This window comes from Pelmatolapia mariae, linkage group LG17, assembly GCF_036321145.2.
Source record: "Pelmatolapia mariae isolate MD_Pm_ZW linkage group LG17, Pm_UMD_F_2, whole genome shotgun sequence".
Classification (NCBI taxonomy): Eukaryota; Metazoa; Chordata; class Actinopteri; order Cichliformes; family Cichlidae; genus Pelmatolapia; species Pelmatolapia mariae.
The window spans coordinates 24,157,588-24,169,949 of record NC_086242.1 but is presented as its reverse complement, the minus strand read 5'-3'; the positions used below and the strand labels follow the sequence as shown (position 1 = coordinate 24,169,949).

The 12,362-nt window shown below is 39.1% G+C and overlaps 1 protein-coding gene across 3 annotated transcripts in view; it reads right to left on the bottom strand.

Moving 5' to 3' along the window:
* trappc8 (trafficking protein particle complex subunit 8) overlaps positions 1-12,362 on the bottom strand; it is a 31,499-nt gene that overhangs the window by 1,621 nt on the left and 17,516 nt on the right. For all 3 annotated transcript variants that reach the window (XM_063460851.1, XM_063460852.1, XM_063460853.1), the window contains 12 exons: positions 11,933-12,090; positions 11,754-11,828; positions 10,042-10,147; positions 9,709-9,863; positions 8,131-8,555; positions 5,917-6,073; positions 5,732-5,828; positions 3,329-3,397; positions 3,180-3,238; positions 2,392-2,595; positions 1,416-1,517; positions 990-1,129 (listed from right to left, as the gene is read on the bottom strand). In XM_063460851.1, the coding sequence (XP_063316921.1) occupies positions 990-1,129; positions 1,416-1,517; positions 2,392-2,595; positions 3,180-3,238; positions 3,329-3,397; positions 5,732-5,828; positions 5,917-6,073; positions 8,131-8,555; positions 9,709-9,863; positions 10,042-10,147; positions 11,754-11,828; positions 11,933-12,090 (1,747 nt within the window). The remainder of the gene's footprint in view (positions 1-989; positions 1,130-1,415; positions 1,518-2,391; positions 2,596-3,179; positions 3,239-3,328; positions 3,398-5,731; positions 5,829-5,916; positions 6,074-8,130; positions 8,556-9,708; positions 9,864-10,041; positions 10,148-11,753; positions 11,829-11,932; positions 12,091-12,362) is intronic.

Here is a 12,362-nt window from a genome sequence, read left to right as displayed (position 1 = left end):
CTGTGCATGTGGTTATTATAAGCCGTACAACTAATTTTTAAACTGCAAGTCATTATTTCTAAAGAGCTTCTCTTATCAGTTTATTTTTAAAAATCCAAACAAAGCCAAACAGTCCCAAATAATCGGCCACCATCATATCTTAAAAACCCATAGTATCATATATTTGATCCCGAGTTTGGATATGTGAGACAGAATAAAACCCCAGCTGTATTATAGGTAAGGCTTAATGTTCCTTTGTGGTAATGCTTCATGTGCTTATAGCTATATCAAAACACCGTGAACCTTCTCTTATGTTGCTATAGACAAAGGCTGTTTAAGGAGCTTCCACTGAATATGTACACCGACCTCTTTTGACTCTCCATATGTTTAATTGTGTAACCATCACTGAATGCCATTAACCTTTAAATCGTCTTTCTCCTATATTGTTATTTGTCCTCTCTCTTCTTTCTACCTCACTCTAACCAGCTAGCAGCCTTTTGCTTTACTAATTACTTTGCACAGTCTTCTTTCTATTTTCCAGCAGTAAAGATGACAAAATAATCCTAAACTTGAGAAAATAACGAGATCACCTAAAAATTGAATGTTTTTCCACATTTGGTGGTTCTTAACGGTTATTGTTACAATAAAGACTTGAAAAAGGAAATCTGTGTTGGTCTATGTGCATAAGGGTCTTGTGCAGACCTTCAAAAGAATTAATTTCCAACACAGTGCCAAACAGAATTGATGAAATAATTTAGTTCAGTCTGGAGTAACTTCTTGAGTTTAACTTAACTCTATGGATCCCAGGGGGCTTTCCTAGTGTGAAAGCCTTTTTTAAAATGAGAGCTATACATTAACCTTTGCCCGTACTCTGCCCCATCTCCTATCTTAAGAATATGTTTCTAAATCTGATGGAACATTTCAGAGAGATGCATCTGTTTAATAACCTTTTGTAATCACTTGGACCAAACATTGTGTTAGGAAAAACAAGACTGTGCCAGGTGCCTCACCTTTCCTGCACAAATGGGTGTGTGCAGGTTTCAGGGTAGTGTAGATTGGTTTTGATGAGCTGACAAAACTCTGCAGAGGGAAGAATGACTGGAGGAGGCAGGTCTGATTTAAACTTGAGGAGCACCATCTCCTGAGCTTCCTGAAGATGAGCACACACACTATTGTAGAAGACTTGCTCTAACAAATAAAAGTAATCATACCAGCATTATATAAAATATTTAAGGTAAAACCCTCCTGAAATAAAACATTATACTAACTTTTGGGCTTAAAGTTCTGCATTATTTCTAAGAATCATCAATAGTGGGATTAAGTTTAGGTTTCTTATGCTGGTTTTATTTTAGAAAAATTGTTCAATATTTTGGAAACTAGATTAAAAACAAACTACAGATTAAAAAAACAAAGAGCTTGCTGTGTGCTTGCTGTACCTCTTTAGCAGTCAAAGAACTGGCTTCTTTGCCGATGGTCTGCAGTGCAACATGGAGTTGGCCCTCCAGGATAAGCTGTTTGTTGTCCTCAACCACATAAGCCTAGTTAGACAGACACTCACAAAATGCTTATTGTCCTTCAAAATATCCATCCAGGGTTAATATGATCTAATGTATATTGCACATTTAAGAATGATCCCTTAATGAGTATGAGCATGTATGATTTCATTGGTGGTGGAGACTTGTATTTTTGTTTTTGGTGTATTGTTCTTTTATCTTATTTTCTGGCAATCAATCATTGTAACCACAGCGCCACTCACTGGTGGAAGGAAAAAACACTAAGTGTGAGAAAGAGACTGTAGTGTGGATAGCAGAAACCAGCGTGGCGGAAAGACATTAAACAGCCAAGCAAGTTGAGAACAGATGCATTTTTATTATAAATCTTGTGTTCAACTTCGGCCTTTATGGTTAAAATCTATTCTGATTACTTATGAATGAGGTTTTGACCTGATTTTTGTTTGTTTTAGCCGAGTGGACATCTTTGCTCTGTGAACCTGTAAAACTGAGATTGTGAAACCGTGATAGCGAGCCACCCCTAAGATAACTATTCCTGCTGGATCAACTTATATTCAAGAGATAAGAACACTTCACAGTTCTAAACTGTGGTGAGAACACACCATCATTTCTGTCACTGCTACGCACAGAGGACTTAACTGTATTTTTGTTTTCTTCCCTTATTTATTTTTATGCTGCAATTTGGATGAATAGATTAATGTACATTAGAAATTCTATATATATATTTTTGTGTGTTTTATATCCCATAAAAAAGCCAGCATTTAAACATTTACAGTAGTCTGTATTTTAGGATCTCCAGTTATAAACTGCTCTTGCAAACCGAGACTCTGGTGCTCGCTATCTGTAAATATCTACAGTGCTACACATATCTATCCATCCATGTATCACTAAACTCTGTTACCTTCCAAATGACAATTATGTTGAGGTCCAGCTCACTGCACTCCTTGGCAATATCTGTCAGGTCTGAACTTCTGTTCTCAGTGGGTACAGAGCCTTGACTCTTGCTGACTGATGATATCCTGGATGATGCTCCATATGCTTCCTGAGTTTCTAACGTCAGGCAGCGGAAGAAGAAATCCCCACATGGTGTGGTAGAACTGATGATCTAGACAAAGACAGCACCATTCACTCTCTATCACTTTGACCCTCTCTCCATGCAGGCCAGTCAGTTAAAGGAAATTTAAACATTGGCACAACTGAACTTCGCCAACGTTCCCCCTTAACTCAATGATACATTAATAGATGACTGTTAGACAGCATATTGAATTAAATAATGCTGCTACATCACTGTTTTCTTGACAATACATTTTCAATTCCACAACTGTTTGTTAAAAAGCTTACATAGAAGTGGACAAACATTTCTAAATGGTTCCTTCTAGCTTTAAATTTGTTTTACAACAAACACCATAGAGGCAAAAATGTCTTGATGCATGCTCAATCATCCAGATAAGTAAATCCCAAAAGGTTGATTCTGTTCATCTGGACGTAGAGTTTTCAGTGGGAGAAACGCTTCGTCAGTCACCCAAGTGACTTCTTCAGTCTCTCCCACTGGAAACGCTTCGTCCAGATGAAAATAATCAACCTTTTGGGACCAAACAAAAAACATCCCCAAAAAACAACTATGACAAAGCATGAGAACATACAACCATAACAGAAAATTGCATATTGTGAAGTGTGTGTTCTACTCACCTGTTCATTTCCCATACTCAGGTCTGAAAAAGTGTACTTCTCTACAGCCTTAGAGGTAGCTAGAAATAACAGACAGTTATAATAACTGTGAAATTCGTGCTCACTGAAAATGACCTAACTGATGGAGTTTGTTTTTTCACTAAAAGTACCTTCACTGGGTTTGCAACGTGTGGCCCTAAAACACAGCTTGGCTCTTTCTCTGCTGCCAAGTTTACATTCTGAAGGAGAAAGGGGAAAAAAAGAAAAGTTACGATCCATATCAATATCCAGTTTCTGTCTGATTTCTCAGACTTTCTATCTGATTTAGTGCTCAGTGCTGATAAAATAATTATTGTGGATAATTTTAACATCTATGTACATACTGAAAATGACAGGCTCAACATGGCATTTAATCCATTATTAGACTCAACTCACTTCTCTCACAAATATAAAAGAACTCACCCACCACTTCAATCACACTCTAGATCTTGTTCTGACATATGCCAGAGACACTGAAAATGAAACAGTATTCTCAAAGTGCTGTAACTAAGTTTAATGATATAATTGCTCCAATGTTTTCTTCTTTAATGCCATGTGCCAACAGTGTGGAGCAGCTACCTGATCTAGTTGTACAGAGGTCGGATTATCTTGTTAATACATTTACATCGTCGCTGTGCATGACTGTTGAGACTGTGGATCATTTGAAAAAGAAACCCCCAAATCAGAAGTACTTGACTTCCTGGTATAACTGTCAAACACGAACATTAAAGGCGATTACTTGTATGGTGGAGAGAAAATGACATATCACTAATTCAAAAGATCTTCATTTAGCCTGGAAAAAGTTTGTTGTTCATAAAAAAGTCCTGCATGTTACTGTCCCTCACTAGTTAAAGGAAATAACATTAGGTTTCTCTTGATGTCATCCATATAAAAGAAGTGCTTACTGATTACTCTGTTCTACAGACTATATCCATTGATCTAGTCAAATGGTAGTCAGTGGTACTTGCTGGCAACTTAAGCAATTTCCTTAAAGTTGGCCTCTAGTGTTGCTCATCAGGATCCATGTGTGAGATATTGAGTCGTAGGATTTCTTGTAATCAGTCCAGGTGGTGCACAGACTGGTCAGTCTGACCTTACAGTCTTAATTGGCTGCTTTATCTACTAGTAACTGGTATTTCTGCCATTTCACTCATGTATTGAGCTACGTGCCTGTTCATGTTAGCAGCTATGATACCTGACAGGAGCTTCGATGTATTGCTGATATACTGACTGGTCCCTTCTGGGGGATTCTTTCCAGGTGCAACTCATCCATTAGCAGCTGGTTCATTTATAAGTGTAAGTCTAAGTGTAATTTTTTTTTCTGACAACGTAGTATTTTATTCTGTTGTATATAGTATGTTATTCTTATTATCTTATTCCATTGTTGTTGTTTTTTTTGCTACTGTAACTTTGCACTGTCCACTTTCTGCTGCGACACAACAAGTTTCCCACGTGTGGGAATAATAAAGGTTTATCTTATCTCATCTTATACTGCCAGGCGCTCATGAATGCTGTTAGCTTCTTCAGTAAGTAGGCGTGAATCATGTAGGTGACTGGTGCTGTCCAACTGTTTATGATTCAGACTTTGTCTTGAATGTCTGGCCTCCTGTATGGGCAGCTTGCTGTACTTCTCAGACATTCCTTTCTTAATCACACCTTTCTGCAGCTCTCATAGTTGGCTAACTTCTCTTAGTGCTTCCTTGATATTGGCCTTCAATCTCCTTCTCCATGGAGAGGTCTGCTCCATGTCACTGTTCATCTAGTAGCCAAGGATCTCAGTGATCACTGCTGCTGTGGTGTAGATTATCTGGTTGGTTTCAGTGATGGTCACAACAAGAATTATCTGCAATTCATTCATATCTTCTAGCAGTCCTTCAGAAGGTACTGAAGGGTGGCCCGAAAGATCCTTTCTTTTAAATCAGCTGCTCTCACAATCCATGTCTTCAATGCGCCAGTTCTTGGGTATCCAATCTCAGAGGGTGGGAATAACGACTGAATAATAATTTCGCCCCCTGACCTGACATCCTGGCTTCCCTTTCATACCTCATCAATCTCTGGTTACAATAGCAGTTCCTTCTTCCGAATGTTGGAACATTAAGCTATTAGTCATTTCGCTATTAGTGTAGATGTTCAGTGACAAAGAATCTTTAGGTCCCACATCCTCTTCACGTAACCCTTTTCACTGGGGTTTGCATAGCCATTCAATTGCTCTTGATTGGAGCTTGATGCAAGATCTTGCGTCATTGTAGGCAGTGTGGAATCTGGAACATGATCCACTTTCCCAAAATGAAAGTGAAAGAGGCATGATTTTGAACCTCTGAAGGAGATCTAGCTTCATCACAAATAATTAAAATTCATGGGCACAGAACCGGTCAGCTGCTGCTCTAGAAGCAATTTTTTTTTTTTAATGGGTTGAATCTTTGAACTTCACCATAGAAAATTGTATTCATCAATCATGCTAACACTGCATGGAGAAACTGAACTAGCCCATTAAATGGAATGAAGCACAAATCTCCCGGTGTACCAGACCTCACCTTTATCCTTGTTTGGGTTGATGTACTTGTGAAGGCGCCAATGTTGGCTGCTACTCGAGACCTGAACGATGTGGAACTCTCGCACACCACCTTCATTCTGTGAAAAGAGTAATGTCCAATCATTATTTGTGCAGCAGGCATGATTTAAGTATGTAACGGTGTGTGCTATATGCTGAGCATCTCACCGTATTGATGTTCTCCACATCAATAAAGACAAGGGTTCCACTGCTGCCTTTTTCATCCAGACAGTGATGTGGAGGAACACTGCTGCGACAGGCTGATGCCTGTATACTCAAAGACCGACTAGCACAGATAAATACTGTGTGGCGCAGCACCCGGTGACTTTACATGCAGAGAGAGGGAAAAGGGAAAGCCTTGTTTTTTTTGTTTTTTCTCAAGGATTATGAGAACTTTCAGCACAAACATACCCATACACAAACCTGAACTATGGCTTGTGCCATTATGTGACCCCACACACAGCAAACTAAAAAAAAATACATTTCTTTGTTAAGGTCACAGTGCAGTACATGCGTACCCAAAATAGCCATGTTTAACCCAGATAAGAATATGATTTATAGACTTTGTCACACAGAACATGTAAAGAACTTTATAACTTTTATGTAATGTATACAAACTGGTGACATTGAATGATCAAAGTATTTGATCCCCTACAACCTAGGCAGAGTTCTGGCTCGCAAAGATCAGCTGCGTGCCCATGTGGAAAACAGATTTCAAACAATTACAGATTAACTTGTTGCGCCCTTGTCCACCAAATCAATTCGTTCCCACTCCAAGCTCTCCACCACAATCGGCAAGACCACAGAGCTGTCAAAGGATGTCGGGGACAAGATTGTACACATCCACAAGACTGGAAGAAGCAAGAAGCTTGGCAAGTGCTGGTGTGATTAATAAGAAATATAAAACACCTATCGATTGTTCTCATCTGAAGCTTTATACAAGTTCTTGCAATAACAGGATGAGGATGATCATGAGAAAGGTGATCGATCATCCCAAGAATACATGGGAGAGGTTTGTTGATGACTTAAAGGCAGTTGGGAGGAGAATCACCAAGAACACCATTGGTAACACACTACTCCACTATGAATTTAAATCTTACAGCACCCGTGAATTTGCCCTGCTCAAGAATGGCACAAGTACAGGCCCATCGCAAGTTTGCCAGTGAACGTCTAAATGATTAAGAGAAAGCATTATAATCAGATGAGACTAAAATCGAGCTCTTGAGCAACTTGAACCACCTTATTTGGAGGAAGAGAAACGCTGAGTATGACCCAAACGTGGATGACTTCAATACACTAAGGGGCAAGGTCATAGCACCTGCACGGCTGTGGCTCCAAGCGATCAGAATGGTACTAAAATGTGACGTCATCAGACTGCATGCCACCGATTGGCTGGTCAGTGGCGTCGCTCGATGAGTCATGAGAGTGTTTCGTTCACAAAATTCAAAACCGCCATTTTTTTGAAACCCGGCAACAAGGAAAAGGGCCCGAACATACAAAATCCAAAACAAACAAACAAAAACAACTCCATGAGCCCCTCGACTCTGATCAAAAGCCACAGACCGAGCAGCAGGTATATTGTTGCCTTGACGTCCACCTTTGTTATAGCGTTTGTGTCGCATACTAATTACATCACAGGACGCTCGGACGCGTTGCTATATCAATGACCACGCACATTAGGTGATACTTGATTGTGATGGAAAACCAGTTGATTTAAGTTGAATTGTGGCGAGCCGATCTGAGTAGGTACTAATGAAAAAAGGCTTAAAGTTTATGAGTAGCCAAGCCAATCTTCTTCCTCCGTCCTATAGAAAATCTGTAGAGGGAGCTTAGCTTCAAGTTTCTTGGCTGCTGCCTGACAACTCGAAGGATTTAGAGTTTCTGTAAAGAGGAGTGGGTCAAAAGCACCGTCTTGCTGACAAAGCACTGTTTGCAAGCAAGGGCTTCTCCAAAAAAATACTAAATCATGTTTTGCTTGGGGACCAAATACTTGACATGCAAATAAAATTATAAAGTTTATGTAACGTGTTTATTTCTAGATTGTTTTGTTGATATTTTATCTCTCTCGATTAAAACTATCATTTCACATATAGACTGTTTATTTCTTTGTAAGTTTTCTCTTTACAAATTCAGCAGGAGATCAAATAATTATTTTCCCACGGCTACGTGACCCTTTTCTTCACTGGCGCCCCTGCACTGAAATAATCTACTTTTTGTCAATATAATCAAAAAATACATACATAGAAGTATTTTTCAATCCTTAATTTATGTAAGTTGCATTTTAGGCTGATCATGTTTCTTTGAAAAATACTAATATGTCCCAAGAAATGATATGTATGCCTACAGGTCAGTTCACAAAAATGCTTAATTTTCAATTTTTACCTGATCTTGAGTCCTTTCTCTGCGCTCTCATAATAGAACAGAAAGTTGATTTCATGGACTCCCTCCTGGTCTGGTCCTCTCAGCCAGAGAGGCAGCTGAGTGGACTGCCCTGGTTGCAGGATGCTGCCATCTATTGGAATTTCTATCACACCAGATGGCTGTCTGAAATCATCAGCTGAAACCAGACTCTCAGTGGCTTCTGAGACCCGCTGGAGAGGTGTGGCCAAGGTTTTATAAGCTGAACAATTTTCAGCTGACGTTGGGCTGAGGGGTGTTGTGGCCTGGCTGCCAAAGGTGAAGAAAGCGGCGTGTGTGGACACCACTCGCAGGCCACACAAAGCAACACCGCTGACATTACAGAACTCAACATATGCTTTTCGGATTTCGCCACACAGCAGAGCAGTGGGAAACTGCAGGAAAAAAACCTGACATACAAATACAAACACACACACACACACACACACACACACACACACACACACACACACACACAGAGTAATAAACAGAAAGCAATACTACACCACACATAAGTGAAACTACACTTGAAAGCATAGATATTCAAGTAGAGGTTCATTGGAAGCCTGTTTTAAAGCCCAGGTGCTACTAGGTGAGGGGAAAAAAAGTATTTTTCCCCTTCCTAATTTCTAATTATGCTAATTTGTTACACATGTTTCAGATCATCAAATTTAAATATTAGACAAACAGTAAACAATAAAACGAAAATGCAGTTTCTGGTAGAAGATGTAATTTATAAGGACAGAAAGCTGTCCAAACCCACATGGCCCTATGTGAAAAAAATGAATGTCCCACTGCTTAAATCATTCATTAACAGTAAGAAACCAGACCTGTTGAATCAATAAATCACTTCAACAGAACATGTCTAACAAACTTAAGTAGGCTAAAACATCATCATGCAACACATCATGCCATGATGTCAAGAAACTCAAGAACAGATGAGAAGATATCTATCCACCTGGAAAGACTTAAAAAGACATTTCTAAGGCTCCAGCCAATCATAATGGAGTCATTATCCACAAATCAAAAAAACAAAATGAAAAAAAAAATAAATATTTTTTTTCATAATTGTTTTTTAATAGTTCATCCATCTGGACAGGAGCGTTGACTGACCAGTACTGTGTTACAAGTTCCAACAGTAGCCAGTATGTGTCTGCTGAGCCTTATTTGGAACTAGAACTCTCGACTGTGTCTGTAGTGTAGATGTCATTTTTCGGATTTGAACTGAATTCTGTGACAGATATTCATAATATATATGATACAGCCTGTCAAAAAACTAACATTGCATGTTACTGTCGAATTAATATGTTTGTCTGTTAGATCCATGTGTATGTGTGTACGTGTTTACGTGTTTATAGTTTCTGTTTTCTAGCAAAGCTTGCTAGCATTATTTTAACTTCAGCATTATTTTAACTTCACACTTTACCCTCCCATCTAAGTTTTCCCACATCTGACTCCATAGAACTAACATAGAAAAAAATGTTTTCAACATGCAGAATCTAAAACCCAGTAAACTGATATCATGATGACTACATCCATGAAGGTTTTTAGAATAAGTCCTACCTCCATCAGGGGCATAGGTGGTGTTATGATGGGATTCAGGCGTCGATCAGGACCGTGCCGAACTGACATCTTGTCCTCTTTGGTCATATTAAGACGTGGGCCAAGGATGTTCAAGTCCTGTTTCCCACGAACCATCAAATCTAGAGTCTGCTGGTCTGTAAACAAGAGAAAATCCATATGGTTTCTAACTGGCAGCAAGACAAAAAATGTACAACATATTGGAATTTTATTTAATTTTTTTAAATGCCATGTAATGCATAATGCAAATGGAAAAACATTCTGTCTACATCAAATGATAATAAAGCATATGAGTTGACATGAGGTCGAATTTACCTTCAGTGCTAGAAGCCATTTCGCCAGAGGAGCCTGCAGCCAGGTTGTACACTACACCCACAATGTTCAGCTGACCAGTTCTGTGTGGCAGCAGCTTGAGTCGGGCCTGAGATCAAAGTGATCAGCACAAAATAACTGGATTTCTGTTTAGCATTAGGTATTTGATGGCTTAAAGAGAGTGTATGTCATGATGCATGCTCAATCACCCAGGTAAGGAAATCCCAAAATGTTGATTCTGTTCATCTGGATGTTGTGTTTTCAGTGGTGTTTGCATTATGCATTACATTTTGTCACTCATCCAAGTGACTTCTTCAGTCTCTGCTGACTGCACGTTTCCCCAACCTTGTAAAGAGCACATATGGGCAATGACTGAAACTAGCACCACTGGTGAACAATGGGTTGCGAGGTCAGTTTCTTGATCATTAATATGCAAATTATCACAACCATTTATCAACAACCACTGATCAAATATAAAATCTTAGAAATATGGTATCTAACCAGATTCTTACTCTGGATAGCGTTACCTTGGCCTCCAGTAACACTGTAAGGAACCTTGGAGTCATTTTTGACCAGGATATGTCCTTCAATGCACATATTAAACAAATATGTAGGACTACTTTCTTCCATTTGCACAATATCTCTAAAATTAGAAACATCCTGTCTCAAAGCGACACTGGAAAAACTAGTCAATTTATTACTTCCAGGCTGGACAACTGTAATTCATTATTATCAGGATGTCCTAAAAACTCCCTGAAAAGCCTTCAGTTAATCCAAAATACTGTAACAAGAGTACTGACAGGGGCGAGAAAGAGAGAGCATATTTCTCCTATATTGGCTTCCTGTTAAATCCAGAATTGAATTTAAAGTCCTGCTCCTCACATACAAGGTCTTGAATAATCAGGCCCCATCTTATCTTAATGACCTTATAGTACCATATCACCCCATTAGAGCACTTTGCTCTCAGACTGCAGGCCTACTTGTGGTTCCTAGAGTATTTAAAAGTAGAATGGGAGGCAGAGCCTTCAGTTTTCAGGCCCCTCTTCTATAGAACTGATCAATGGTCATGACAACTTGCATATTAATGATCAAGAAACTGAACTCACAGCCCACTGTTTGTCAGTGGTGCTAGTTTCAGTCATTATAAAAATGTACTATTTATAAGGTTGGGGAAATCTGCACTGAAGACTGAAGACGTCACTTGGATGAGTGACGAAATGTTTCTCTCACTGAAAACGCTACGTCCAGATGAACAGAATCAACTTTTTTGGATGAAGAGAGTACAGACCTAATTAATATCTGGCAGATATTTTAAATACTTGTAAAAGTATTTTAATACTCTCTACGATTTTCTGAGGCCAATGTGAATACTTTTTGAGCATCAAAGGCCTATTTCACCAAAGTGCATTCAGTTTGTGCTGTCACTTTTATTCGCCAAAACAGAACGCACAACACTAAAACTAAAAAAGATTAAACTAAGCTGTACTTAAGATATGCTTAATGCTTACTGGCATTAAGCATATCTTATTGTACAATTTCACATGAAAGATTATCACTATGTGTAACCTCCTTCCTCATGTGAATGCAAAAACATGTTGTGACTTTCTTTGTATTTCCCAACACTAGGTCAGAACTGTCAAAAAATGTAGCAGCATTATGAAACAGAAAAGATTCTGAAAAAAGATCCATGAATTTACATTTAGAGACCAGCTTACCATTTTGGTCTCCTCTGGACCCAACTGAAACTCCTGGATAGTCTCAGAGGTGACAATATCATCTTTCTGTGTCATCTGCAAGAGGAAGCATATAATGAACAGATTAGAGAAAAAAATAAGATTAGACCTAAAAACAAGGTGAAAATAAATCACAGAGCATATTTGTTCATGTTGCCCACCCCTACAGTTGAGGTCTCCTCATTGGTAATGGTCTCTTCTGTCATCTCCTTTGATGAAGATGAACCGTCAACAGTAAACCTCCACAGGAGCGAGAGGCTTGACAGGGCCAGAGAAACCTTCAAAGGATTCCTGAATGTCACCTCCACTATGATTGGCTCTGTAAAGACAAAGAAGATTGCATACCGTGTGGGCACAATTTATTAGTGATGGGATGGCTCAAACTTTACATTTCAGTAATGGTACAGGTGAGCACTGTCATGCACTGTGAGAAGTTTCCTGGTTGAACCCAGACTGGGGCCTTTCTGTGTTGAGTTTGCATATTTTTATTGCGCCTTCATAGGTTTTCTCTGGGTACTACAGCTCAATCCATACATGTGTGTTGGTAACTGGTAATTTTAGCTTGGCCACGGCAGTGACATTGGTAAAGTG